The sequence below is a fragment of the Erinaceus europaeus genome, chromosome 13, assembly GCF_950295315.1.
Source record: "Erinaceus europaeus chromosome 13, mEriEur2.1, whole genome shotgun sequence".
In the NCBI taxonomy this organism is placed as follows: domain Eukaryota; kingdom Metazoa; phylum Chordata; class Mammalia; order Eulipotyphla; family Erinaceidae; genus Erinaceus; species Erinaceus europaeus.
Window position 1 is genome coordinate 33,273,972 of NC_080174.1, and position 27,806 is coordinate 33,301,777.

At 38.3% G+C, this 27,806-nt stretch overlaps 1 protein-coding gene across 2 annotated transcripts in view; it reads left to right on the forward strand.

Moving 5' to 3' along the window:
- The window catches only part of RNGTT (RNA guanylyltransferase and 5'-phosphatase), a 301,664-nt gene extending 276,924 nt beyond the window's left edge, over positions 1–24,740 (forward strand). For both annotated transcript variants that reach the window (XM_060205495.1, XM_007533539.3), the window contains 2 exons: positions 20,567–20,690; positions 22,121–24,740. In XM_060205495.1, coding sequence (XP_060061478.1) covers positions 20,567–20,690; positions 22,121–22,287 — 291 coding nt within the window. In that variant the 3' untranslated portion in view covers positions 22,288–24,740. The remainder of the gene's footprint in view (positions 1–20,566; positions 20,691–22,120) is intronic.
- Positions 24,741–27,806: the final 3,066 nt, after the last annotated feature.

Sequence of the window (27,806 nt, forward strand, 5' to 3'; positions counted from 1 at the left end):
AAGTGATTGAAAAGTGAGTGTGGCCATGGGCATTGGTGCCTTTTAGTGCTGCCAGAGTAAGTTAAAGCATTTTAAAGAGTTTACTTTAGAAAAATGATAAATAAGGGAGAACCAAAACAAGTTCTATAAGTGGTAGATATAACAAAGAAGAAAATTATCATTGTAAACTTTTGGTTTATTGCCACATACCGCATATAGATCAATCTAGAGGAGATTTTCTTGAGGTCACTGTTAGGTTGACTAGTTGGGTATAAAATGCATGAATAAAAAAAGTTACATGTAATTGGAAAATACTTCTAAAGGAATAAAATATAGAACATTACTGGATCCAAATTGTTAGCAAGTGTTTCCTGAGAAGTAAATGAAGGACTCCAGTAGTCAGTTTGAAGTATGCATTGGCATCTTAATGAATTTCATATTCAAACATTAGATCCAACATATTGTGAAGTTTGTTAAGCATGGCTATGTAATAGCAAAATGATTTTAAGGCAAGTGTTTATTACAGAAGTAGAACATTTCTCACGTTCAATCCAACAGATACATTTTACGTATAATTTGCATTGGTTGCAGGACAGAGCTTTTTAAAAAGCAGTATCAGATGAGTCTATCATGTATATAACCATTAGTAAAAATAGTGTTAGGCATGTTTATTGCATTTTAGCCTCCTCCCTGATATTAATGGCAAGTTATAAAATTTTCCTTGGTTGTGTGTTATTTTTATTATACTAAGCAAAAATAGTATCTGTGACTTGCTTTTAATTCTCATCATACAGTGAGACTAAACAGACAGGCAGCCATGTGTTGTGCCTTAGAGTTAGGTGTCCTGTTTAACTAGCCATCACCATTCTTCACCATACCTAAGAGAAGTGCTTGTTTTACCCACACATACCTCTTTTTGCTAGTCATGCCCATGGGAAGGTTGTTCAATCCAAGAGTGCTTTCTCATTTCGCCTAGCAATCAAACAAAAGCTTTGCAGCTGTGAAATACCGCCCATTTTAAAATTAACCTATTGTAAACCCTTAATGATTGAGAAATTCTGCAATTTGCAATAATTTGTGACTTGTGCTACAACTAGAATAACAAGTAGCAGAGACAATACAGGTCATAATGAAAAGTGAAGGAAAAGAAATTTGATATACATTGTGCTTGGTTCAAGCCAATGTGCTATATCTTTCTGCCCTTAATCTGTCACATGTCACTTCTCCCACCCATGGATTCTCCCAAGAGTAGTACAATCCTTAGAAATAGCCAATTAAGTTGCAGTTTACTATTACACATGAAACAATCATGTCCTGGAACATGATGGCAAAGGACCTAGTGGGGGTTTTATATTTTTATGTGGAAAACTGGGAATTTTATGCATGTATAAACTATTGTATTTACTGTCAACCATAAAACATCAATCCCTTAATAAAGAAAAAACAAATTAAAAAAATTAAAAAGCAATTCCCTAAAAACAGAAACAATCATCTACACCTATAGTGTATGTTTTCTATCCTAACCTTAGCTTAGATTGTTAAGGAAAAAGGGCATAGGTGTTGATTTATAAAGACCCAGAATTTGAATTTAAATCCCATAATTTTATTTGTAGTTTCCTGCAAGTTACTTAAACTCCCTGGGCTACATTTTTCACATCTGGAAATTCCATTGGATTTTTATGCAGTTTAAATTTGATATATTATAAGACTTTAATAGAGATTTGATGTGTTTCTCTGTGTATGACTGTGAGACCCTAAAAAAAAAAAAAGTTTAACTCTTCTGTAACCTCTGCTTCTTTATCTACTATAAATAGGTATGCTTCTATAGTTGTTAGTGAGGATTCAATGAATTAATATGTATAAATAACTCAAAACAGTACTTGTTGTACCAGGTAGAGTGCACACTTTACCATGCATAAGGACTTTCACAAAGGGAGAGGCCTCACTAGTGGTTGAAAAGTGCCTCAGTTGTTTCTTTTTCAGTATATTTCTCTGTCTCTATGAAAGAGAGGGGGAAGAGAGAGAGAGAGAGAGAGATCATTAGAAGCAGTGGAGTTATCATGCAGCCACCAAACCCCAGTGATGAAGCAGCTAGCAAAAAACTGAATGAAATTTTTATTTTATTTTACTTTATTTATAAAAAGGAAACACTGACAACCATAGGATAAGAGGAGTACAACTCCACACAGTTCCCACCACTAAAACTCCCTATCCCATCCCCTCCCTTGATAGCTTTCCTATTCTTTAATTCTCTGGGAGTCCATGACCCAAGGTCATTGTGGGATGCAGAAGGTGGAAGGTCTGACTTCTGTAATTGATTTCCTCGATGAACATGAGCATTGACAGTTTGATCCATACTCCCAGCCTGCCTCTCTTTCCCTAGTGGGGTGGGGGTTCTGGGGAATCTTTGCTCCAGGACATATTGGGAGGTGTCTGTCCTGGGAAGTCTGGTTGGCTTCATGCTAGCATCTGGAACCTGGTGGCTGAAATGAGAGTTAACATATAAAGCCAAACAAATTGTTGACTAATCATGAACCTAAAGGCTGGAATAGTGCAGATGAAGAGGTTGGGGGGGGGTCTCCATTTTGTAGCTAGCTAGTAGGTATATTTTAGTTCTATTCCAAAGGGCCTGTGGCTATACTAGTTTTTTGTTTGTTTGTTTTTGTTTTTTTCCTGAGCTGGAAATCTGATATACAGGTGGATTCAAGTTATTGTCTGAGGAGATGTTGTCATGGCTGGAAAAAGGACCAGAAAGCTGGATCAGGGAAGAGAGTAGCTTCCAAATATGGGAAAGGTGTATAAATATTGTTGACTGTAAACTCCATTGATTTGATGTGATCTGGGGCACCTATTCAGCTTAGTAGCCTATGTGACCTCTGCATCCCTGTAGATCTGAGCTCACATTCTGTGGTCATGAGTAGGAACGTTCCAAGCTGCCCCAATTTAAGGACCCATCTTCCTCATATGTAGCATAGAGTATGTTGTCCATCCTCTCTTCAGAGGATGGAACATTCTCTACCATTGTTGATCCAAGTTGAAGGCAAGGTCCTATGGGGGCCCACAAAGGGGTCTATTGTGTTGTTTCTGATAGGAATGACTGGTAACAATGGAGAGAGGGATCTATTTGAGGTCTAGGCCCATCATGTTTGTTTGGGAATCTCAGGACTCCCTGAATAGGGCCCCAGATGATGGGTTGGCCTGATAGTGACTAAAGAGTCATCATTAAATTATGCCAGTCTCTTGGCCTTATTCAGCTTTTGCAGTCCTTGCTTTGATAGGCTTAGCTTTGGAGTGAGTGAGGGAACTGTAATAGGGAGTAGGTGAGGGGAGTATCTAAGTCTAAGTAGACACTATTTCATTATGAACTTTATACTGACTCACTACAGACTATTTTGGACTTTTGCTTTCAAGTATATATTTTGCCCTAATTTATGAATACATATGAACCTATGCTCTATCTCATGGGACCTGGTCTATATCTAGGTTTTGGGACTTTGTTAGTAAGTGAACTGTCTGGAATGGAATTAGAATCCTATGAAAGGAAAGATCTCACCTGAGTAATAAGGCTGAAGCGTTGACATTCCTTGCCTGACTTCTCTGGACATCTCTGGACACAGTCTGAAGTGAAGCAGGCTGAGGTGGTACTCATTGCGTTGATTAGGTGGGAAGAAGCATGCAGGAAAGTGAACCCCACCCTAGAGGTTCCAGGATTGGAGGAAATATAGGCTCTATAGAGGAAGTGGGAGGTTCCAACTGTCTTAGGGTTTAAGAAGACAATAGATAGTTATTGCTATAATCACATTATTTGGCAATTGGGTTAACTTTGAAATCATCACCATAATATATGTCCTTAGACATTATTTGTATATAGCTGTGCCATGAATGAAATTTTAAAAAAATAAAAGAATACTCAGCACCTCAACTTTTACTACTGAACTGTTCTGGTTGAGAATTATCATACCATTGGCAAACAGTTGTATTTATAAAGAATGATAAAGTGATAAAGGATAAAATATCAATTTTCCAAATTAAAAATATGATAAATAGGAGAGGTGTGGCTATACTAAGACAGTGTAAAAACTAACATATTGTATCTTTTAAGTCTTTAACTAGTATTTGATAGTGCTGTTATTTTCATTGGTTCCCCCACTTTTCCTACCTTGTTCTTTCTTTTTTCTTTTTTCTTAATATTTATTTATTCCCTTTTGTTGCCCTTGTTGTTTTTATTATTGTAATTATTATTGTTGTTGTCATTGATGTCATTGTTGTTGGATAGGACAGAGAGAAATGGAGAGAGATGGGGAAGACAGAGAGAGGGAGAGAAAGACACCTGTAGACCTACTTCACCACCTGTGAAGCGACTCCCCTTCAGGTGGGGAGTTGGGGGCTTGGACTGGGATCCTTATGCCGGTCTTTGTGCTTTGCGCCACATGCGTTCTTTCTTCTGTTCTGTTCTTAGTTCTACTGTGCTGCTTTTCACTTCAGTTAAAATGTCTAGTCCTTTGTTTCTTCCTTTAACATGGGACTCCTTTCAGAAATTCCTTTAGCTTTTGAATATTTGAAAAGACCTCTATTTCTCCCTCAGATTTTAAGGACAAATTTGCAATATATAGTATGCATAGCTGGCAGTTCTTGTCTTTTAGTATTTTAAATATGTTACTACATTCCTTTCTTGGCTCTAGGGTTGGTGAAAAGAATATGATGAGACCCTGATAACTTTACCTTTGTATGTCACTTCTTTCTTTTCCCTAGCAGCCAGCAAAATTCTATCCTTGTCCTTGAATTTTTTTAATTTATTTTTTTTTATTTACGAAAGGATAAATTAACAAAACCATAGGGTAGAAGGGGTACAACTCCACACAATTCCCACCACCCAATCTCCATATCCTATCCCCTCCCCTGATAGCTGCCCCATTCTCTACCCCTCTGGGAGCATGGACCCAGGGTCGATGTGGGTTGCAGAAGGTGGAAGGTCTGGCTTCTGTAACTGCTTCCCTGCTGAACATGGACATTGACTGGTTGGTCCATACTCCCAGTTTGCCTCTCTCTTTCCCTAGTAGGGTGGGTCTCTGAGGAAGCAGAGCTCCAAGGCACATTGGTGGGGTCTGCAGTCTAGGGAAGCCTGGCCAGCATCCTGATGGCATCTGGAACCTGGTAGCTAAAAAGAGAGTTAACATACAAAGCCAAACAAATTGTAGAGCAATCATGAACCCAAAGGTTGGAATAGTGGAGAGGAAATGTTGGGGGGGGGTACTCACTGCAAACTCTATACTCTGCTTTCAGGTATATATTTTGCACTTGTTTATGGATACGTGTGAACATCACACAGAACCTGGTGTATATCTAGGTTTTGGGACTTTGTTAGAAAGTGATCCACCTGGGATGGAATTAGAGAATGTTATGAAAGGAAAGGTCTCACCCAAGTAATGAAGCTGAAGGGTTGTCATTCCACACGTGAAGTCTCTGGACACAGTCTGAAGTGAAGCATATTGAGGTGGCAATCGTTGCGTTGCTTAGGTTGCGATCTGCTGATGCAATATTATTTGATGTGGCTTGGGAGAGTCATGCGGGAAAGTGGGCCCTATCCATTTTGTTGTTAAATGTTACTTTTACTCCTCTGTGGTTTGAGAAGATACTTGGGATGATTTCAGTGCTCTTGAATTTATTGACGTTATCTTTGTGGCCTAACATGTGGTCTATCCTTGAGTATGTGTTATGTGGATTTGAAAAGAATGTGTATTCCATTTTTGGGGGGTGAAAGACTCTGAAAATGTCCAAGAGGTCTAGTCTCTCAATCTCTTCATTCAATTCTCTTGTATCTTTGTTGATTCTCTGCTTTGTTGATCTAAGTGTGAGAGTTCGGTGTTACAGTCTCCCACTATTATATTACTATTGATGTATTTTTGAAGTTCTTTCAGTAGGTGTTTGATGTATTTAGATGATCCCTCATTGGGTGCATAAATGTTAATAACTATTAAGTCTTCTTGGCTGATTGATCCTCTAATAATTATGTAATGTCCTTGCCTATCTTTTATTATTTTATTTAATTTAAAATCTATTGTGTCTGAGATGAGAGTGGCTATTCTGCCTTTATGTTCTGCCTTCCACTAGCCTGTATGATAGTTTTCCATCCTTTCACTTTAAGTCTGTGTTTATCTTGTTGTGACAGATGGGATTCTTGCAAGCAGCATATGGTTGGGTTATGTTTTCTGATCCACCCCCCCCCCACTCTGTGCCTATTGATGGGTGAGTTTAAGCCATTGACATTTATTGATATTATGGATTTAATGTATTGTAGTGCCATTGTTGAACAAATTTTTATTTGCTCTGATATATTGCAAGTATTATAGTGATGTTCTTGTTTATAAGAGGTCTTTTAGAACCTCTTTCAGGGCCGGTTTGGTGATGGTTGCCTCCTTTAACTGTTGTTTGTCTAAGAAGGTTTTTATCCCTCCATCTAGATTGAATGAAAGTCTAGCAGAATGTATTATCCTTGGTTGAAACCCTTTTTCATTCAGGGCTCAATAGATATCATGCCATTCTCTTCTGGCTTTTAGGGTTTGAGTGGAGAAGTCTGCTGATAGTCTTATGGGTTTTCCCCTGTATGTGACTTTTTGTTTTTCTCTTGCAGCCTTTAGGATCCTTTCTTTATCCTTACTTCTTCTCATTGTGACTATGATGTGTCTTGGTGTCTTCATGTCTGGGTTGATTCTGTTTGGTACTCTCTGGGCCTCTTGAATCTTGATGTCCTTTCTGTTATTCAGGTCTGGGAAGTTTTCTTCTATTATTTCCTCTAGAATGTTTCCTTCCCCTTCCTCTCTTTCTTCCTCTGGCAGGCCAATTATATGAATGTTACTTCTTTTGAGATCATCCCATATGTCTCTGTTGTTGTTTTCTGTGTCTCTAAATCTCTTTTTTGAGCTCTTTTACCTCTTTCTTAGTTTTATCTAACTCATCCTCTGTCTGACTAATTCTGTTTTCTGTTTGTTATTCTGCTTTCCCTTCCCTCTGCTTCATTCCTCAGTTCAGCTATTTTAGCTTTCAATTCTCTAATTGCCTCAAGATAATCAGTATTTTCCTTGGGGGTCTCAACTGTTGTTTCCCTAATACTGCCATTGTTGTTTTCATTTCTGTGATTAATAAGTTTATTGTTTCTTGCATACTTTTCTTATCTATGGTTACTTCTTGCTGATTTGTAGTTTCTTCTGGGCTCTTATCTTCATTCATTGGAGTAGCAGTTTTATTTTCTTTTGATCTACCAATTTTTTTTTATTTATGTGTTTCTTATTGTTATGTTCTGTTGTTCCTCAGTTGTTGTGTTTTGAGTACAAGCAACACTGTACCTTTATGACAAATGCAGTCACCCACCTCAGAAATTACAATAGCAACTGAAGCAAGAATTGAAGCAGTTTAATCACTACCAGTTAGCCAAACAATGTCTCCAGTTCATGTAAAAATAGCAACCAAGTCCAAATGAAGAAGAAAGAGAAAGGAAAGAAGGGATAGCAAGAATAGATAATTATGCAAATCTACTATCCACTGTATATTCTAGGGGAAACAAGAGGAGAAAGGGAAGTAGAGCAGAGATACACACATAGACAGTCCACTTTGAGTCAGATTTCTTCCCCGAAATAATTCACAAATGAATATCAGTGAATTTGGAAAGCCAAAGAAGAAGGAAGGAAGGAAGACAAGATAAAAAAAGAGAAACGAGAGAGAAAAGAAAAAAGATAAGAAAAAGAGCTGTAATAAAAGCGCTGTGGAAGGAAAGTTTTTTAATTGATTAATTAATTTTTTATTTTATTTTATTTTTTTTAATTAGCTAGGAGGAGGGAGAAAGGGAGAGTCTTTAAAGGAGGTAGTGTGGAGGTTAGAATGTAGAGATTAGAGACTTTTACATTGAAACCAACAGTTCCTTGTTAGAGCCGTTAAAGCCTTTCAAGCCATTCAAGCCTACAGCTGTTAAAGCCGTTCAAGCAGGTAAGGCCATTAAAAACCAACTACTCTTGTTCTGTGTACTATAAAAAGCCGAGACCAACAATGTTGCGGGGTCGTCGGCAGCAGAGTCTCCCCTGGTGTGGAAGGGTGTCGGTGGTCCAAGCTTAAGCTTGCTAATAAAGGCCCTTGCTGGGAGTTGGGCTGTAGCGCAGCGGGTTAAGTGCAGGTGGCGCCAAGCACAAGGACCGGCATAAGGATCCCGGTTCGAACCCCGGCTCCCCACCTGCAGGGGAGTCGCTTCACAGGCGGTGAAGCAGGTCTGCAGGTGTCTGTCTTTCTCTTCTCTCTGTCTTCCCCTCCTCTCTCCATTTCTCTCTGTCCTATCCAACGACAACGACAACAACAATAATAACTACAACAATAAGACAACAAGGGCAACAAAAGGGAATAAATAAATATTTAAAAAAAAAATAAAGGCCATTCCATGTGATGCTGGTCTTCCTTGTGTGAGATCCAGACTCGAACTTCTGGGCACAACATTTTTTATTTTTTTAGTTAGCTAGGTGGAGGGAGAAGGGGAGAGTCTGTAGAGGAGGTAGGAGTAGTGAAACAAGTTCCTCTCACAATGGATAAGGCACCCAGTCCCCTAGCAATGAAAGATACCCTAAGAGTTAATTCTGGTCAACCTATAGGAGGGGGGGGAAGAGATACACCTTTATATAATATTAATAATAAAATAGAGCAGGGTAAATAACCTGTCCCAGATTGCCTCAAGACTCCTGAGGAAGGCAGCTGATTATTAAGAAAGTAAAACAAAAACAGGAAAAAAAAAAAACCTCAGGACTAGACAAGAATAGCAGCAATAGACAGTTATGCAAATCTACTATCCACTGTATATTCTAGGGGTAGCTAGAGGAGAAGGGGAAGTAGAGTAGAGATACACACAGAGAGAGTCCACTTTGAGTCAGATTTCTTCCCCAAAATAATTCCCAAACGTGTATCAGTGAATTCAGAAAGCTGAAGGAGGAAGGAAGGATGACAAGAATGAGAAAAAGAAGAAAAAAAGAGAGAAAAAAAGATAAGAAAAACAACAGCAATAAAAGACCCGTGAAAGGAAAGAGTTTATTTATTTATTATTTATTATTTAATTAGCTATGGGGGTGGGAGAAAATGGGTAGGGGCGGTAGGAAGAGTGAAACAAGTTACTTTAGCAGTTAATAAGGCATCAGTCCCCTAGCAGTGGAAAATACACTACGAGTTAATTCTGGTCAACCTGAAGGAGAGGGGGAAAGGGATACGTGTTTATCTTTTATTGATAATAAAATAGAACAGAGTAAAAAAATCTGTCCTGTCTTCAGCTTGGATGGCTCCAGATTGCTTCAGGCCCCCTGAGCAGAGGCAGCTGATTGTTGAGAAAATAAAGCAAAAAAAAAAAAAAAAACCTCTGATGGTCTTTCCCTGTCTGAGTAAGACTCTGCTTGGTTGAAAATTTTATCTGGAATTGGCTGCTTAGAAAGAAAAAAGGCCAAAGGTTTCAGAAAGGAATAGAATTAGAATGAATGACACCGCCTGGTGGGACAGGAATCTTGATAAAGAAAGAAGCTCAGCAGGGCAGCCTGCTAGTGGCAGATCTCTGGTCCCCAGGAACTGGTTATGGAGGAGGAGGGGGGATAGGGTGTGCTTCGGGAATAATAATTTTTAAAAAATTTTTTTCCTTTCTTTTTATTCTATTTTCTAACCCAAATTGAGTTATAGTCACCTCCTTGGTCTCACCGCTAGGATCCCTATTGACTGTCCTACTAAAGGCAAAAAATCCTACCATTTCCAGTAGATGTAGTCGGAGCTCAAGCCACTAGCTGCTTCTCATTCCACCATCTTCCGGAATCCCCCCGTCCTTGAATTTTGATAGTTTCACTATGGTTGGCTTAGTGTTGATCTTTTTGTACTTAGGTACCTGAGTGTACACTCTGCCTCCAGGAAGTTTATATTCTGCAGATTGCTTCGATGAGGAAAATTCTTGGTATAATTTCTCTGAATATAGCCTCTGTTCCCTTCCTTCACCCTGTCCTCTTCTTTAGGAATTTCTATCACTCATAGATTTAATCTTTTGATGGAGTCTGCTATTTCACAGGGGGATGCTTCATTCTTTCTAAACCTTTCTTCTCCATCACCTTTAAACTGAAAGAGTAGGTTGTTTCTTCTAGTTTAGATATTCTTTTCTCTGCCTGAGTGAGTCTACTTCTGAAGCCTAATACTTGAGCCTGTACTGTGCAAATATCCTTAACATCCTGTGATTCTACTTGAAGTTTTTCGTTCATGCTTCCTAACTGGTGAATTCATTTTGAGGTTCTTCTTTCATGTTTTTAATAGCTGAGTAGTATTCCATTGTGTGTATATACACAACTTACTCAACCACTCATCCTTTATTGGACACCTGGGTTGCTTCCAGGTTTTGGCTATTACAAATTGTGCTGCTATGAGCATAAGTATACAGAAATCTTTTTGGATGGGTGTGTTTGGTTCGTTAGGATGTATGCCCAGGAGAGGAATTGCAGGGTCATAGGGTGGGCCCATTACTAGCCTTGTGAGGGTTCTCCAGACTGCTTTCCACAGGGGTTGGACCAATTGACATTCCTACCAGCAGTCTAGGAGGGATCTCTTGTCCCCACAACCAGCATTTGTTGCTATCTTTTCTGATGTGTGACATTCTTATAGGAGTGAAGTGGTGTCTCATCATTGTCTTTATTTGCATTTTTCTGATAATCAGTGACAGCATTTATTTTCATATATCTATTGGCCTTTTGGATCTCTTCTATGGAGAATATTCTGTACATATTCTCTCCTCATTTATAGATAGGATCATTTTTGTTATTTGCTGTTGTTGCTGAGTTTGGCTTCTTCCAATAAGTTTCAGTGCAGCTATCACTTCTTCTGACTTCCCTGCTTTACACTAGGCTGGCATTAGTATTTACTACACATTCTTTTTTTCACAATCTTCTCATATTTTGCAGTTATTTACTTGACTGCTTATTAGCCTATGCATTCCAAAGGGTTTGTGTATCACCAGTTTGTAAGTCCCGTGCTTGGGACATGGCTGTTAAGTGATAATTGTCGGATGAGAAGGATGAGTCTATGGCTCAGTGCTCTTGCTCAGTTAGGGCCAGTTTCTTTGTGTTTTTATTTCACTGACTTTTGCACTTACATGGGCAGAGAGGTTTCTGCACCTAATTTCAGAGGAAATCTGAGTAGGAAAATAACCTTTTTTTTGGTCTGCATTTTTTTTCTTTTTCTCCATAGTGTGCCAGGCTTTTACCAGTAGTTGGTAGGCTATAAAATGGATGTAAAATGGCATTAGTGGTATTAAGCAGGGAAGCTTATTTGTTACTGTTCCATTTTCTAGGTCAACAATTTTTGCATTAATTTCCATGCATATAAGAGGGCAGTAATATATTTTCCACTTCATAAGATCATGGTATAAATTAAATGAATTTATGATGTGTATATATAATTCATTATGCTTAATATATATTAAATACTCAATAAGTTATTAATATTTACATAAAGATGAATCATACATTGCAGACTGGTTGATATCTGACCAATAGGAGAGGACAGAAAAAAAATCTTCCTTAGATCTTTCCTTTTTCCTTCTCGTGCATGGTCTTCACATTCAGCTGGGAAAATTGTGCCTTTAATACCATTAACACAAATATTAGTAGTATTATCACCTCTCTGTAGACATCTGGTAAAAAAATGCAAATTCCTTTTATTTATTCATGTAAGAAACTGGAGATTAGGCCTTAAAATGTTTTGTGGAAAAGTAAGAGTACAAAGAAGGCAGAAGGTAGAGAAAAACTTTCCTTTAACTTGAATCATCTAACCAACCATCTATTTGCATACTGTTTGATAAACTAAGTGATTCTTTTGAACTCAGTAAAAATCCTTTCTGAGAATCTACCCAACACCAGGTACCTTATTGACAAAAGGGTAGTCTTTGTTGAACACACACACACACACACACACACACACACACGCACACTTAATTTCTTTATTGAGGGAGTAATGGGTTATAGTAAACAGTAAAATACAATATTCTGCACATGCATATTCTTCCACATAATAATACAACCCCCATGAGGTCCTCCTCTGCCATCATATTTCAGGACCTGAACCCTCTGCCCACCCCAGAGTCTTTTACTTTGGTGCAATACACCAACTCCAGTCCAAGTTCTGCTTAAGACTTTTCCCTTCTGGGAGTTGGGCTGTAGTGCAGCGGGATAAGCGTAGGTCGCGCAAAGTGCAAGGATCCCAGTCGTTAAGGATCCCAGTCGAGCCCCCGGCTCCCCACCTGCAGAGGAGTCGCTTCACAAGTGGTGAATCAGGTCTTTCTCTCCCCATCTCTGTCTTCCCCTCCTCTCTCCATTTCTCTGTCCTATCCAACAGCAACGACATCAATAATGACTACAACAATAAAACAGCAAAGGCAACAAAAGGGAATAAATAAATAAATAAATAAATAAATATTTGTTTTTAAAAAAAAGAGTTTTCCCTTCTGATCTTGTTTTCAACTTCTGCCTATGAATGAGATCATCCAATATTCATCTCTTTGTTTCTGATTTGTCACACTTCACATGAGTCCTTCAAGCTCCATTCAATTCATTTTAAGGTCTATCATGTCAGATTGAGAATAGCTGTTCCTGCTCTTTTTTGTGGTTCATTGGCTTGTTTTCCAGCCTTTCACTTTGAGTCTGTGTTTGTCTTGTTGAGTTAGGTGGGATTCCTGCAGACAACATATGGTTGGGTTGTGTTTCCTAATCCATCTTCCTACTCTGTGCCTTTTAACAGGTGAATTCAGGCCATTGACATTTATTGATATTATAGATTGAAGATATTTTAATGCCATTATTGTAGACTTTTAGAGTGTTCTGATATATGACATGTTTATGATGATGTAATTGTTTATAAGAGACCTTTCAGAAATTCTTGCATAGCAGGCTTAATGATAGTTGATTCCTTCAATTGTTGCTTGTCTGAGGTTTTTATGCCTCCATATAGTTTGAATGACAGTCTAGCTGGATACAGTAGTCTTGGTTGAAAGCCTTTCTCATTGAGATCTAGATATATATATCTTGCAGTTCTCTTCTGGCCTTTAGTGTTTGTATGGAGAAATCTGTGTTAATCTTATGGGTTTTTCTCTGTAGGTGACACTGTTTTTCTCTTGTAGCATTCATGTTCATGATCCTTTCTTTATCCTTATTCCTTTTCATTCTAAATGTGATGTGTCTTGGTGTCTTTATGTCTGAGTTAATTCTGTTTGGGACCCTCTGAGCTTCATGTACCTATTATGTCCTGTGGAATGCTTTCTTCCCCCTCTTATTCTGGTAAGCCAGTTATGCATATTCTTCTTTTGAAGGCATCACATGTCTCTGTTGTTGTTTTCAGTATCTCTTAATCTCTTTTTGAAATCTTTTACTTCTTTCTTAGTTTTCTCTAATTCATCCTCAATCTTGCTAATTCTGTTTTCTATCTTACTTATTCTGTTCTCTCTCCCTTCTGTTGTATTCTGTAGCTCAGCTATTTTATTACCCTGTTCTGATACTGTATTAGGTGTATAAATATTGTTGACTGTAAACCCATCGATTTGATGTAATCTGGGGCCCATATTCAGTTTAGGAGCCTATGTGACCTCTGCATCCCTGTATATCTGACCTCACATTCTGTGGTCATGAGTAGAAATGTTCAGTTAGTTGTGCTGGTAGCTCAGCTATTTCAGCTTTCAGCTGTCTTAATTACCTCAAGATAGTGTTTTCTTTTGGAGTCTCATTTGCTGTTTCCCCATTTCTGATGATATTACTTTCAAACTCTTTCCTCACTCCTGTGACTATGTCTCAATTAGTGTTTGAATCTTGTTCTTATTCTTATGTGCTTCTGTCTTTGGGGTGGGGAGGGGTAAGCTAGGCTTTTGCCCTGGTTCATGTCTCCAATGTTTCTTCTTGGTTTCACCATTATATATGGTGTGTTCTGAGGTCCCTCTCTCAGTACTCTTCAATCCACTAATCACACTTGCTTGGATTAATTTATGTCTAAGTAAGGTACTTAAAGAGTTCACAGTTATGGAAATTTAGTTATTTCAATGTTGTCTCAATCCTTGAGGTGATGTATCTTGGCTGTTAAACACCCTTTTTTTCTTTATCTTCTCTGTAGGCTATGGGAGCCTGTGGGCTTTTTTAGTTATAAGTAGATTTTTTTAGCTTACTTACTGACTCCTAACCTAGTGATAAAACAGGGTAGGGGAGAGATAGCACAGTGTTTATGCAAAGAGACTAATCATGCCCCAAGGGTCCAAAACCCCAGGCCCAATTCGACTTCTCAGACAGCAACCAGAATCAAGATAGGCAGCAGTCCTTGGCCCTGTGAATTTCTAAATAAATCCTGTTTGTACTTCGTGGGTTTTGAGGCAGTGAATCAATGTGTGTCTGAATTCATTGGGAGAACAGTGTGGAAAGGCTGCCCTCTACAGCCTCACCTCCAGACCACTGGGAGTGTATGTCTTCTGAGTGGCTTGATCAGTTCTCTGCCCCCTGTGTCTGCACAAGGTCTCCCTGGTGCTGCTCTAGCCTCCAAGGGAAAGTAGCAATGGAGACTCACAGTTGTATTTGGAGAGCCTTAGGGAATCCTCTCCACCTGTCAGTAGCTCATTTGTTAATAAAACTCAGATAGGAGGTGGTGCCTCAGCTGGCAAACTGCGGACTGTTACCTGTTACTCCTGAATAGATAAGGGCTTTCAGCCCCATGAGTCTCTGCTTAGGCCCCTTTTAGTTCACAAGCCACACATATTTTCACTCACCCATGGCTTAGAGGGTTCCCAAAGTATTTCGGGTCTTGTCTTGTTGTTATTAATGTCGTCATTGTTACATAGGACAGAGAGAAATGAAAGAGGAGGGGAAGACAGAGAAGGGGAAAGAAAGACAGACACCTACAGACCTGCTTCACTGCCTGTGAAGTGACTCTCCTGCAGGTTCAAGCCGGAGGCTTGAACCGGGATCCTTACTCCTGTCCTTGAGCTTTGCACCATGTGCGCTTAACCCGCTATTGCCCGACTCTCAGAGATAGAGCTTTAAAGATCAAAATGTAGGATTATAAGTTCAGGAAAGAAAAACTGACTGGGTTAGTTTAGCTCACAGAAGATGAGGTGGGAACCTACAAGTACAAACATATATTCATATTTAGTATCTTTGTCATTCTTTTTCTCCCTCTTTCTCTCTCTCTCTTCTACCCTCTCCCTCAATAAGTTTGAATTTTGACTAATGATGGTGATACTTTTTTTAGCATTCTCTGGATTCTTGAAAAGTAATTTAAAAACTTTTGTTATTCATAAAGTAGAAATATTGATAAGACCATAAGATAAGAGGGGTATAATTCCGCATAATTCCCACCACCAGAACTTCATATCTCACCCTCTTCTTTGAAAACTTTCCTATTCTTTATCCTTCTGGGAGTATGGACCCAGGGTCATTATAGGGTGCAGAAGGTGGAAGGTCTGGCTTCTGTAATTGCTTCCCTGCTGAACATGGGCATTGATAGGTCGATCCATACTCCCAGCCTGTCTCTCTCTTTCCCTAGTGGGGCAGGGCCCTAGGGAGGTGAGGCTCCAGGACACATTGGAGGGGTCCTCTGCTGAGGGTAGTCCGGTTGGCATCATGGTAGTATCTGGAACTTGTTTGCTGAAAAAGTTAAGATATAAAGCAGAACAAATTGTTGACTAATCATGAACCTAAAGGCAAGAGTATTGCAGATGATGATTTAGGGTCTCCATTTTGGAAAAAGCTAGTATGTCTACTTGATGTATATTACAAGGGGCCCATGACTTGACTAGTTTTTTCTTCTGTGCCTGACAACTTACATGCAAGTTTTGTCTAAGGTATTGTCTGGGGAGATAGTGTCAAAGTTGAAAAAAGGACTAGGAAGCTGGATCAGGGAAGAGAGTATCTCCCAAATATGGGGAAAGTATATAAATATTGTTAACTGTTAATTGTCAATCCCCTTGATTTGATCTGGGGCCCATATGCAGCACAAGAGCCTGTGTAACCTCTGCATCCCTGTAGTGCTGAGCTCACATTCTTTGCTCACAGCTCAGAACATTCCAGGCTGCACTAATTTCAGGACACATCTTCTCAGCTAGTAGGTGGAGTATGTTGTCCAGCCTCCCTTCAGAGAATGGGAACAGTCCCTACCATTACTGATCTATGTTAAGGGAAAGGTCCTATAGGGGTCCATTATGTTGTTCCTGTTAGAGATGACCATTGACAATGGAGAGAGGGATCTGTTAGAGGTCTAGGCCCGTCATGTCTGTGTGAGAATCTCACACACCCTGACTAGGGTCCTGGATGATGGGGTGGCCTGGTAGTGACCAAAGAGTCGTCATTAAAGTATGCTCATTTCTTGGCCTTATTCAGCTTTTATAGCCCTTAACCTTGTCTGACAAGGTTATACTTGAAGTGACTGAGGGAAGTGAAATAAGAAGTAGGTGAGGAGGGTGTCTAGGTCAAAGTAGAAATACTTTATGCTGTCTTATTCAGGTCTTTCTACTTTCTGCATTTATTGACTCACTGCAAACTATTGTGCACTCCTGATTTAAGGTATATATTTTCCCCTAACTTATCAGCCCCTGTCCCTATCTGCAGGAAGGAAGTTTCAAGAGCTGTAAAGCAGTGTTGTAGCTCTGCTGTGCTCTTTCTTGCTCTCTCTCTCTCTCTCTTTCCCTCTCTCTTCCCCCTCCCAATTTCTCTCTGTCTCTATCCTGTAAATAATAAATAAATAAAATAAAAATAAATGTAGGATGGATAGAGAACATATAAAATTCCATTAGAACACCCTGTAATGATTGCTGCTGGCAAGATTCACAGATGAATGCTAAAATTAATGAGCAAAACTTTAAGGAGAAATAGCATATTTTAGAACTTCAAAATATATCTCACAAGAAACCTATTAATTTCTGTGGTGATTTTAATAAATGTTGACACATTCTTTGGTACCCTTTCTCCCAGGCAGTGGAGCTTAATTCCTTTGTCCTTGAATGGTATTGTATATGGTGACTCATTACTAACTGGGGGGGGGGGGGGGGGGTCTTAGCAACAGAGAAACCTGACAGACAACTCCTCAGGGTCTGTATCCCCAATGAGAAAGGCATTTTACCTCTTTCCACTTCTTTCCCCAAACTCATAACCCCTATCTAATCATGAGAAAGCTTTATAATATTCCAAATTGAGTAACATTCTATAAAATATGTGACTAGTACTCTTCAAAAGTGTTAAGGAAAGTCTGAGAAATTGTCAGAGATGAGAAAAGACTAAGACATGATGACTAAATGCAATGCAGTTTCCTGGATTAAATCTTGGAACAGATGAAGACATTAATTTCTTAGAGTTGATAAATGTATCCGATATATAAAATATGCACATTAGGAGAAGTTAGGCTATGGAAATACTGGTACTCTCAGTACTATTTCTTACAACTTTCTATAACTTTAAAATCACTTCAATTAAACCAACTTACATAAAGCCTGTGTATAATTGCCTTGTTAGCTTTCTCAATCAAAAAACATTTATTACTTTTAAGTGTCTTAACAGCAAATTAGTTTAGAGACACAGTACCTATCTAACCCAAGTCTGTATGCAGTCTTTAGTCTGTCTGTAAAAAAAGATCAACTCTTGATAGCAAAATAGCTTTCATGGGACAGGGATAGTAAATTCTAGAGGCTTCTGTTTCACCATTAGATATAGAAGTGCATCTATGCCTGTTCTATGCAGGCCAGTTCATCCAACACTGATGGTTTGCTTGTTGTATCAGGGCTTAGGTTACAGAAAGCATTCAGTAACAGCAGTGGCAAAGAGGAGCAACTGTGTTTCTACTTCCCTAGTAAGACCTCATTAATTCAATGTAATTATGGTTACAGATGTGAAATCCTGATTTATATATATTTTATTCTTATTGCACACAATCTCTTATTAATTCAAACTAGGATAACAAAGTTGATTATTGGGCCTAACAGGGTCCTGTTTCAGTAAATAATAATATGTAATTGACTGGGAGTGATTATTGTCATAGTAACAAATTAGAATTTGGACATTAAAATTAATGTATGTCAGTCATTCTCTTGATCTGATCGTTAGTGGAAACTGTCTTTAGTTCACATACTATGATATATATTGATATATATATATATGAGAGAGACATTATTTTGATCAGTTAAAATGTATTTTGTTTTATTTGCTAACAAATTTAGTGCCCTGCAATGTGTTGATCTTTGAAACATGACTGGTGTAATCAGTGAAGAACTTGGGTTAGTAGAGTGGCAGGTGCATGGGATTGCAGGGAAGCTCTGTTTTTCCAGCTTTTTGAATTGTTACTGCATGCCCAAGTAGATATACAAATACTAAGTAATGCTGTTTAATTGCAACAGTCACATTGGGAAACAGATCAGTTATAGCAGTTCTGAAACTAGGGAAACAAGAATAATAAACTATGTGATACTTTAGTTTCTAAGAAGTAGAAGTACAAATTATATATAACTGATAACAAACCATTGTGTAGCTGTTTTTGAGTTATACTTTTTCCATGTTATTTCAATGAATTTACTATATTGTTTTTTAATAATAATAAACGATGTTTTGTTTCCTACTTTAACAGGAATTGTGTCGATTAGCTATTTCCATTTTTAGCCGTCATTTTTCCAGTGTTACAGTAAATTAGTTCATTTGCTCATTTAAAAACATTAGGAAATTCAAGTTCTGAAATGTTTAGAAACTTATCTCTACTAGACCTGAATGTGATAACTAGTACATAAATATAGCTACCTAACTGAATGAGTTGCCTAAAACTTGATTATAGATAATGACTCACAAGTAAGAGCTGGCAAAACATCATGCTTGGATAGTTTCAGTTTGTGGTGAGCCCTCACTGTGTGGGAGGAAACTCTGGTGCTGTGATATCCCCCTCCCCAAAGTCAGTGCAAAGCAATGATGCCCCGTGATAACCAAAAAAATGGACAAAAAACATGAAAGGAAATAGAGCCCTAGAATGGCATCTCCCCCCCACCTCCTCCTCCCTCTCTCTCTCCCTCTCCCTCTCCCTCTCCTTCTCCCTCTCTCTCTTTCCCTCTCCCACACACACACACACACACCAAAATTATTGCCTGGACTTGGTGAGTGCACAGTGAATCCATTGTTCCTGGTGGCCATTTTTTCCCTTTTATTTTTATTCCTTTTGTTTGATAGGACATAAAATTGAGAGGAAAGGAGGAGGTAGAGGTGAAGGAAGGGAGGGAGGGAGGAAGAAAGAAAGAAAAAGAGACCTGCAGCTCAGTTTCACTGTTAGTGGATGTAGGAGTGAGGGGGTGAGGGGATGGCTTGAACCTGGGCCCTTGCTCATGGTAATGTGTGCACTCGACCTGGTGTTCCTCCGCCCAGCCCCCAAATGATGACTGAGAATAAATTTAGCAAGTTTGCTAAGTGGAATATTACTTTTGGGGTAGGTCTGGTTCCAGAGTTACTGAGTATAGTGGGACTATTAGGTTTGTGGAATATGCAGATGGTTCAATCAAGTGTAATACCCATTAAGGGAGAAGGAATACAATTTGAAAGTTTTTAGGAAGACATGCATTGCCTAATCTGAATTGAAAGCATCCTTTAAATTTTGCTTTCCTTCATATTCTTAGGTGGTAGTGAATGTGTGGGTGGGTTAAAAAAAAAATGAAAGCATTTCAAATAATGCTAATGAAGTTAATGATTGCAATCTACCACATTGTGATGAAAAGTTGCTAGCTGTTAAAGATGAAGACAGAATTAAAATATTACCATGACTGGCATTTGGTTTAAAAAACTGAAAAGATACAGTTCCTATTTATGAAAACTGTCCTCACAGCCTTATGAAATATCTTTTAAAGAGGTCTTATAGTTACCATGGATACTTGTTAGTTTTGATAGAGTAAGTTGTAATCCATATTCAATCATCTGAGGTGAAGTAACCAGAAAAAAACCACCAACTAAAATCAGAAGTAGCTACTTCTCCAAATTCATACCACTTGGGTGATAGACAGGTATAATAGCCTAATAACTATTTGATGTTGGTTACTTAGTACTACTTGAAATGCAAAATATATCACCAGACTCTGATCCTAGTATTGACTTTCAAAGTGTGTAACTGTTTCTTTTAACTATAAAAGGGGAATGTCTTAGGCTTTGTCATATAGGGACTGAGATAGGATAGATCTTTCTGAAAGTTGGTAAGACCTAAGTGGCATATTCAATATCTGAAGCCATTAGGGACACAGGTAATACTGGAGGCTTTGGTCCCTATAGTAACATATTTGCATTTGACCCAGAGGTAGCTGGTTTCTGCATAGCGTCTTTTAATTGCTATGTATTGACAGCCATTTTCACAACTGTTTATAAAATGTTGGATTAATGAGCATGTGTGCAAGGGAATGCATACCACATTCTGAGGTTTGATGAGACACTTCAGATGACAAAGCACTCCTCAGGAAGAGTTACTGAGGTGGTTTGGCATTCCCTAATGTGTCTGTCACATAAAGGAGGCAAAAAGAGTTTCAAATGACTTAAATATTTTCCTCAATTCTCTTTTAAAACAGGTGACAAAAGAGCTAAAACAGTATGACAACAAAATTATAGAATGCAAATTTGAGAATAACAGCTGGGTCTTCATGAGACAGAGAACAGACAAAAGTTTTCCAAATGCCTACAACACTGCCTTGGGTGAGTATAACAACCTACCTAAGCTGTTAGCATTAAAACGAATTTAATGTATTAGAACTGGAACGTACACATCTGTGTTACTGTGCTTAATGGGGCATAAAGTCATTTGGACATCACCTTACCCCATTGCTTCCTGAGAAAGAAGTTGTGTTTGTTTTGTACCCTGCTTGGCTCCAGTAAGTTCTTTAAACTTGTGGGCTTATGCCCGTGCACCCAAGAGAGAAGTTTAAAGGGCAAAATAATGGACAAGTTGAATTTGTTCAACAGTAACAAAAGCCAGGATAATTTCAGATCTATTGAAAACTATATATTAAAAAAATCCTATTGTTTGCCAGATGGTAAAAGACACAATTAGCAGGGGAAAATGTAATTTCCAGTTCCTAAAATAGCTTTATAAACAATGAAGACCACAGTAAATGAAAACCACTTTTTATAAAATCCAGAAACGCCGTGCTGTCCTTCTTCTGAGTGTACTTTGGACATAATATGAATGCTTTGGAAGTTAAGAATAGTGTTTCTTTCATGGGGAACAACATACATTTATTAAATCTGTAAGGCAAACTATCATTAGCAGTTTTTGCTCTGAGTCACATTTTTAGTGGAGTTGAAAGAAAAAGATGAAAACTGAGACTAAAGCTTAATAGAATTTGTATACTTGTATAAAAGTGCTCAGTTAGTGATAGCGATGATTATATAAAAATTTTATGAGAAAATTTAGAAATTACCCGTTTGACATTTGCAGTTGAATAGTTGCTGACGTACATTTAAAGGTTCTTTCTGGAAGTAGTATCTGAGTTAGGGACTAGAGTTTGTTTTGAAAACAAAAACAATTAAATCAGTGCTTACTCTCTCAAAGTCAACTAAGTAAATAAATTTAAACGGACTATTACTAAATTTTGACCATATAGAAATAGATGTTCTTTTTACTAACAGTTTTGTTATTATTCCCTCAAACAAGTCAAATAAAATAATGTATTCGGCAGCAGCAATGAAGTCTCCATTTTATGGGAGTGGTGACTGGTGCTTTTCTCTGCTTCCCCACTTGGACTTTAAAAAATGAATGAAGAAAGGAATATTGTATAAGTTTTTTTTTTTCTGTAGAATTTTTGGTTGAATGTAGATGCTGGATTAAAATTCTCTAAGAACTTTGCAGGAGTAGGAAACCATCTTGAAGACGTGCATATAATCAAAATCATTAAAATTTGGGTTTAAAAACCACAGCACAGTAAAGAGCAGCCACTAGAAAGACACTCACTTCTGGGGTAGTGGTGAGAGAAGAGTTTAATCTGAAGCCTGTCAACCATGAATTGGTAAAATGACCATGTTTAGCATATTAGGAGGAAAACCTTTTTTCTTTCTCCTGTCCCTATGGCTAAATCAAGTCTCTTAATTAGCCCTTGCATGAAACACATTCCTACTTCTGTTCACAGCTGTGTGCAACAGCATCTCAAACCCTGTCACCAAGGAGATACTGTTTGAGTTCATCGACAGATGTGTGGCAGCTTCTCAAGTACAGAAACACCGAAAGCATCATCTGGACCCTGACACGGAGCTCATGCCCCCACCACCTCCCAAAAGACCACGCCCTTTGACCTAAGGCTGCCTGGCTTCAGAATTAAGAGGAAAGTTGTGTGGGGAAAAAAGATGCATTTGCCTCGTTTTTATAGCCAGAGGAATTAAAAAATATGGCTTGATGTTGGTACATATTGGATTTTTTTTTATTATTATTAGAAAAGGAAAAAAGTATTGTAGCCAACCTGTATATATTTGCTGCATTTGCTTTCTCTATGCTACAGTACATCATGGACTTAAACATTTTATTTATGTGTGATAAACTCAGCCTTATCTTGTGGAATCTGAAGGTTAACATATCCAAAGGTTTAAATGGGATTGAAATCAGTGAAAAGAGGCCTTGCTCATATATGGATAACTTTCACTTTTTAATTTATAAAGTTAACATCAAACTATGAAAGCATAAAACTCTACATTGTTTTATGGAAGTTGTATTTCAATTTGGTAAATTTTACTTTTGAAAAATAAGAAGAAATGGCATTAAACATTCTTGCTGTCATTTATCATGGATTTCCCATGTTTCTGAGATTTCTGTATTCAAAAACAAATGACATGGTTGTTAAATACTGCACTATACTGAACACCTTGGTCTGGCTTCCCTCATTTTAAGAAGTTTCTTTGAAAATGTAGAAGTAAAAAAAGGAAAGCTCTCCATTTTTGTGAATTGCATCATTTCTAAAGGTAGAACATTAACTATTTTCATCTGTTTCTGTTGTTTGAACTCTGTCAGGCATCCAAGGTGTCCATTCTGGCAGTAGATTTTGATTTACTTCATAAAACTTAGATGTGCATTGTTCTCCAGGGAGACTCTTAGTTTAAATTCCAGGGCTACTTCTGCTTTATCTCGGTGGTATCAGCACATTGTAAAACTGCATTAAAATATACAGCTCACTGTGATTATGGGAGCAGTATCAGATACAAACGATGTTGTGTTAGTTCCCTCAAAACAGCAAAGGCTGACTTCAATGTCAGCTGACTTCTTTGATTAGAAGGTAATGTCAGTGGCATTGAATGCTGTCACAAGCAAATGCTCTCCCACTGCTAGATAAATGCAGAGGCAAAGAGTAGACATCTGTAGGACTAAACATCAAGGAAACCAAGACATTTATTTTCAAAGCCAGAATTCTATCTATATTCTATTCTGGGATTGCTATTTCTGTTGTACATCTGAATTTTAAAACGTTTACTGATAGATGAGTGGATTTAAAGAACAGCTGATTGGTCATCTGCCATTGTTGAGAAACTGTTCTGATTGATTTGTAAAGGAACTTTGCGAATTAGCCAGTTAGAAACTAATGTATTTATTTTTAGAGGCACAAGTTTTAAATATATGTATTTAAAACAATTTCATGATCTGGATTTTATATATGTATATGCATATACATGTGAGTATATACATCTGTGTATAGTCTTCTACTAATAATGGTCAGACACAAAAATCCAGATGAATGACCTAGAAGATTAGATATCTGGCAGGATTTCTATATGCTATAGCGCAGATTAACCAAAAAATGTATTTATATTCACCTGAGTTTTAATATTTTTAAACAGTTTTTTCCTGTAATGCTTTTCTATATAAAATACTAGAGACATGCTTGGGCTTTCTCCTTTGACCCCACACTATGTAATGTGTAATGAACTTGCTGAAAATGCCATTTTAGTGGTGTTTTTTTTTTCCTAGATAGTTTTGATTCATTTAGGCACTAACTGGATTAAAACAGCTGACCGCCACAGTGATTATTGAAAGTTGGAATTTTTTTCAAGGTTCCACAGTGTCTTGGACAAAGCAGATCTTTAAAAATGCCTGTGCAACTCTTAATAGTCTTGTCTATTGCACCAGGATTTGTAACTCTTTTCACATGGGGTGTTGCTTTCTTCTGGGCTGGTATAAAGTCAGACCCCTTTTGCAGATATTTGCCAATGATCTTTAATGGAGTTTAAATGTTTATGGTAATTGTAACCTTTTTAAAATGAGGTATGTGAAAAGAGCATCTCATTTTTTTTAATGTACTCAGTTATTTTTGCCTTGCATTTTAGTTGGACTTTTTTTTTTAATTTACCCTTTACTTTCAGTTACAATAGTCTTAACAGTCAGCCTTATATTTTAGGCCCCCTTTAGTCCCTGAAAACACTATACCATTTTCAGTATTATAAAAAGTTTTCTAGACAGTCAGGGAGTGGGGGAATCTAGAGGCTGGATTTAGGACATCATCAAGGAAATACTCCCCTTCTCAGCCCACTTTACAGTAACTATTTTCTGACACTGAAGTTTTGTAGCCAAGAATAAGAAAATGTTGCTTTCCTAAATTAGCACATACAAAAGCTCTTGCTTTGTGTTTAGAAAAGATGTGGACTCGACTGCCTGGATGGTGACATTTGCTTTCCGTGAAATGCTTTCAGGAAATGTCAGGACATTCCTTCTCTACTTGTGTTTCAGTGTGTATTGTAATAAAAACTACTGACTTAGAAACAGCAGAATGTGTATCTACTTGACTGGTGATGCCTTTATATTCCTTTGTTTAATAGGAACCTTACTTTTGTTAAATATTCTTTGAGCCTTAAGACTGCCCTAAACACAGCCATTCTGTTCAGTTAGTCATTCACCTAGTAGCCTCATTTTGTGGATGAGGAACTGGACACTCAGAAAGCTAAGGAACCGGGAGTCGGGCTGTAGCGCAGCGGGTTAAGCGCAGGTGGCGCAAAGCACAAGGACCGGCATAAGGATCCCGGTTCAAACCCTGGCTCCCCACCTGCAGGGGAGTCGCTTCACAGGCGGTGAAGCAGGTCTGCAGGTGTCTATCTTTCTCTCCTCCTCTCTGTCTTCCCCTCCTCTCCATTTCTCTCTATCCAACAACGACGACAACAACAATAATAACTACAACAATAAAACAACAAGGGCAACAAAAGGGAATAAATAAATAAAATAAAAATATTTTAAAAAAAGAGTTGTAAAAAAAAAAAGAAAAAAAGAAAGCTAAGGAACCTAAAGTTACTAGTAAGTTGTAAACTGAGGTCCAGTCATAGATCTTCCTAAAGCTAGTACCTAAATTAGTGTATTCTTTGAAAGTATTTTATTATACCCCCTGCATGAAAGACTGTGGGCTGGGATCTTGTCCATCTAAGTTCCTTTGTCCATGCTAACAGGCACCTCTGCAGTATAAGGAGATGAAGTTGAAAAAGGGGAAAAAGGACAATTTTACAGCTTTATTTAACTACTTATTTAATGATATTTAAATGTGAGTGACTCAGAGGCCATGAAAAGAAGTTTAATATTCTCATTAAGATGCCAACTTCCAAAGATGTAATTAGGAAGAAGTTAGTGATTAAATTATACACTTGGCCAATATTTCCTGATTGTTGCATCCTTAGCTGTCATTTCTGCTGCTTTAGGCTGGTGTCAGCCGTGGTTAATCCAAATGTGGCCCTCCCTCATGGACTCTGATGGCAGGTGATCACTTACATGGTGAGCATGATAGTTATGGGAACCAGGGACCTCCTGGGCTTCTAAGGTTTCACATTAAAAAAAAAAAGCCTGCAGATCTGGGGTGGTCAACTATTTTGCCATGCAAGGGCACTAATAACAAATTATGTTCATATCATTTTATCAAATAAAGATGATCTTAACATCAAAAGGGAATTAGGCTATAACTCAGAAAAATGGGTAAGCCTTTACAAAGAACACATTTTGTTTTATGGGAGATTCACCCTCCATTTCACTCCAAACTTGGTGAGACGTTTTTCCTAGACTCATGTTGAGAGTAATTGCATTGGTGAACTTCCATACAGGGGCTTGTAAATGAGGAAAGGAACAAGAAAACACAAGAAAAACAGCAGCCCTGGTTCGATACATAGTTAAAGGTGATTGTTATGACCAGAGTTGACCATAGTAAAATTACTTCACAATATTTGCTTTATGAGTTGGCTATATTATGGTCTTTGTGATACAAAATATAAGCTCTAAAAAGTAAAATTGAACTGGGAAAATATGATGGCCATACAAAAGGCATGATGGCCATGCCTTAGGCTCTGAGGTCCCAAGTTCAATCCCCGGCGCCACCAAAAGCTAGAACCGAGTAGTGAAAGAAAAAGAGAGGAGAGGAAGAGGGAGTGAGAGGAGAGGGAAATAAATTATCTTAATGTTTAAATATACCCAAATAGTTTCTTAGTGAGAAAAGAGGTGAAAGACAGCTGCCAGATGATTTTTCTCATATGGAATATAGAGAGCTAAAGTAAACTTTCAAAAAATAAAATGGTGACCAAACTGTTTTACAGACTTTACAGGAACTGTGGAGGGTAGTATGAAATGATACTCCCTGAAATCTTCCAATTCTGTAAACCATTATTAAATCACTAATAACAACAACAAAGCCCAAATATCAATGGGATGAAACCCTCAACTGTTTAAGGTGTAAAAATAAGCATAGCCAGATGCAGTACAGATAAAAAACAATCTGACAGCTGACACAGTCACCTGCTTTCAAATCATTTAAGTTGGCACAAAGTCTGTTTTTCCTTTAGATCTCTGCCACCTGAATAATCTTTGAAAACTGCACATCTGCTCTTGACAATCCCTTCCTCACTCCTGTTACTCTTGTCCTGAGCTTCCTAACATAGCACCTCCAGAGTCCAGTGTGATCAAGCTTTCACTTTCCACATTGGGCTCTCATGACTGCTGTAAGATCCAGTGATGTGACTCCTTTCCACTTCCAGAATTATAGGCTTTCTGCACCCAGAACCTTTACTCATTGGTGGTGCTCCTGCTTCTGCCAGGAATCTTCCACCCTTCTAGTCTTGAGTAGGCAACCTTGCTCTTATAATTTTTTTTTTCCCCTCCAGGGTTATTGCTGGGCTCGGTGCCTGCACCATGAATCCACCGCTCCTGGAGGCCATTTTTCCCCCTTTTTGTTGCCCTAGTTGTTGCAGCCTCGTTGAGGTTATTATTGCCATTGTTGACGTTGCTTTGTTGTTGAATAGGACAGAGAGAAAAGGAGAGAGGAGGGGAAGACAGAGAGGGGGGAGAGAAAGATAGACACCTGCATACCTGCTTCACCGCCCGTGAAGCGACTCCACTGCAGGTGGGGAGCCGGGGGCTCGAACAGGGATCCTTACACGGGTCCCTGCGCTTTGCGCCACGTGCGCTTAACCCACTGCGCCACCGCCCGACCCCTGCTCTTATAATTTTACACTGTGTAATGATAGTCTTCTCTGGCCTCCCCTCCAGACAAGGAGTACTTTCTCATCTTGGAGACTCATAACAATGCTTCGTTGTAGTGGGCACTTGGTAGTAATTAGGTGTGAGGTTCAAATTCTTTTCCTTACTTGTTACTCAGAACCAGGCTTGATGTCTTTTCTATTATCTCCCTCACTTAAGTCCTGTGTAATCATATTCCTATGTCATTCTCAGTGTAGAAGCATTGATAACATCTCACCTTTTACAAGTTTCTTTGGAGGCCATCTCTGTCACATCTTGTATTTAATCTGGATGTGAAGTATTTGTTCTTGCCTTTTTGCATAAAAAAATGAGTATTTTTGAGGGAAACTTCT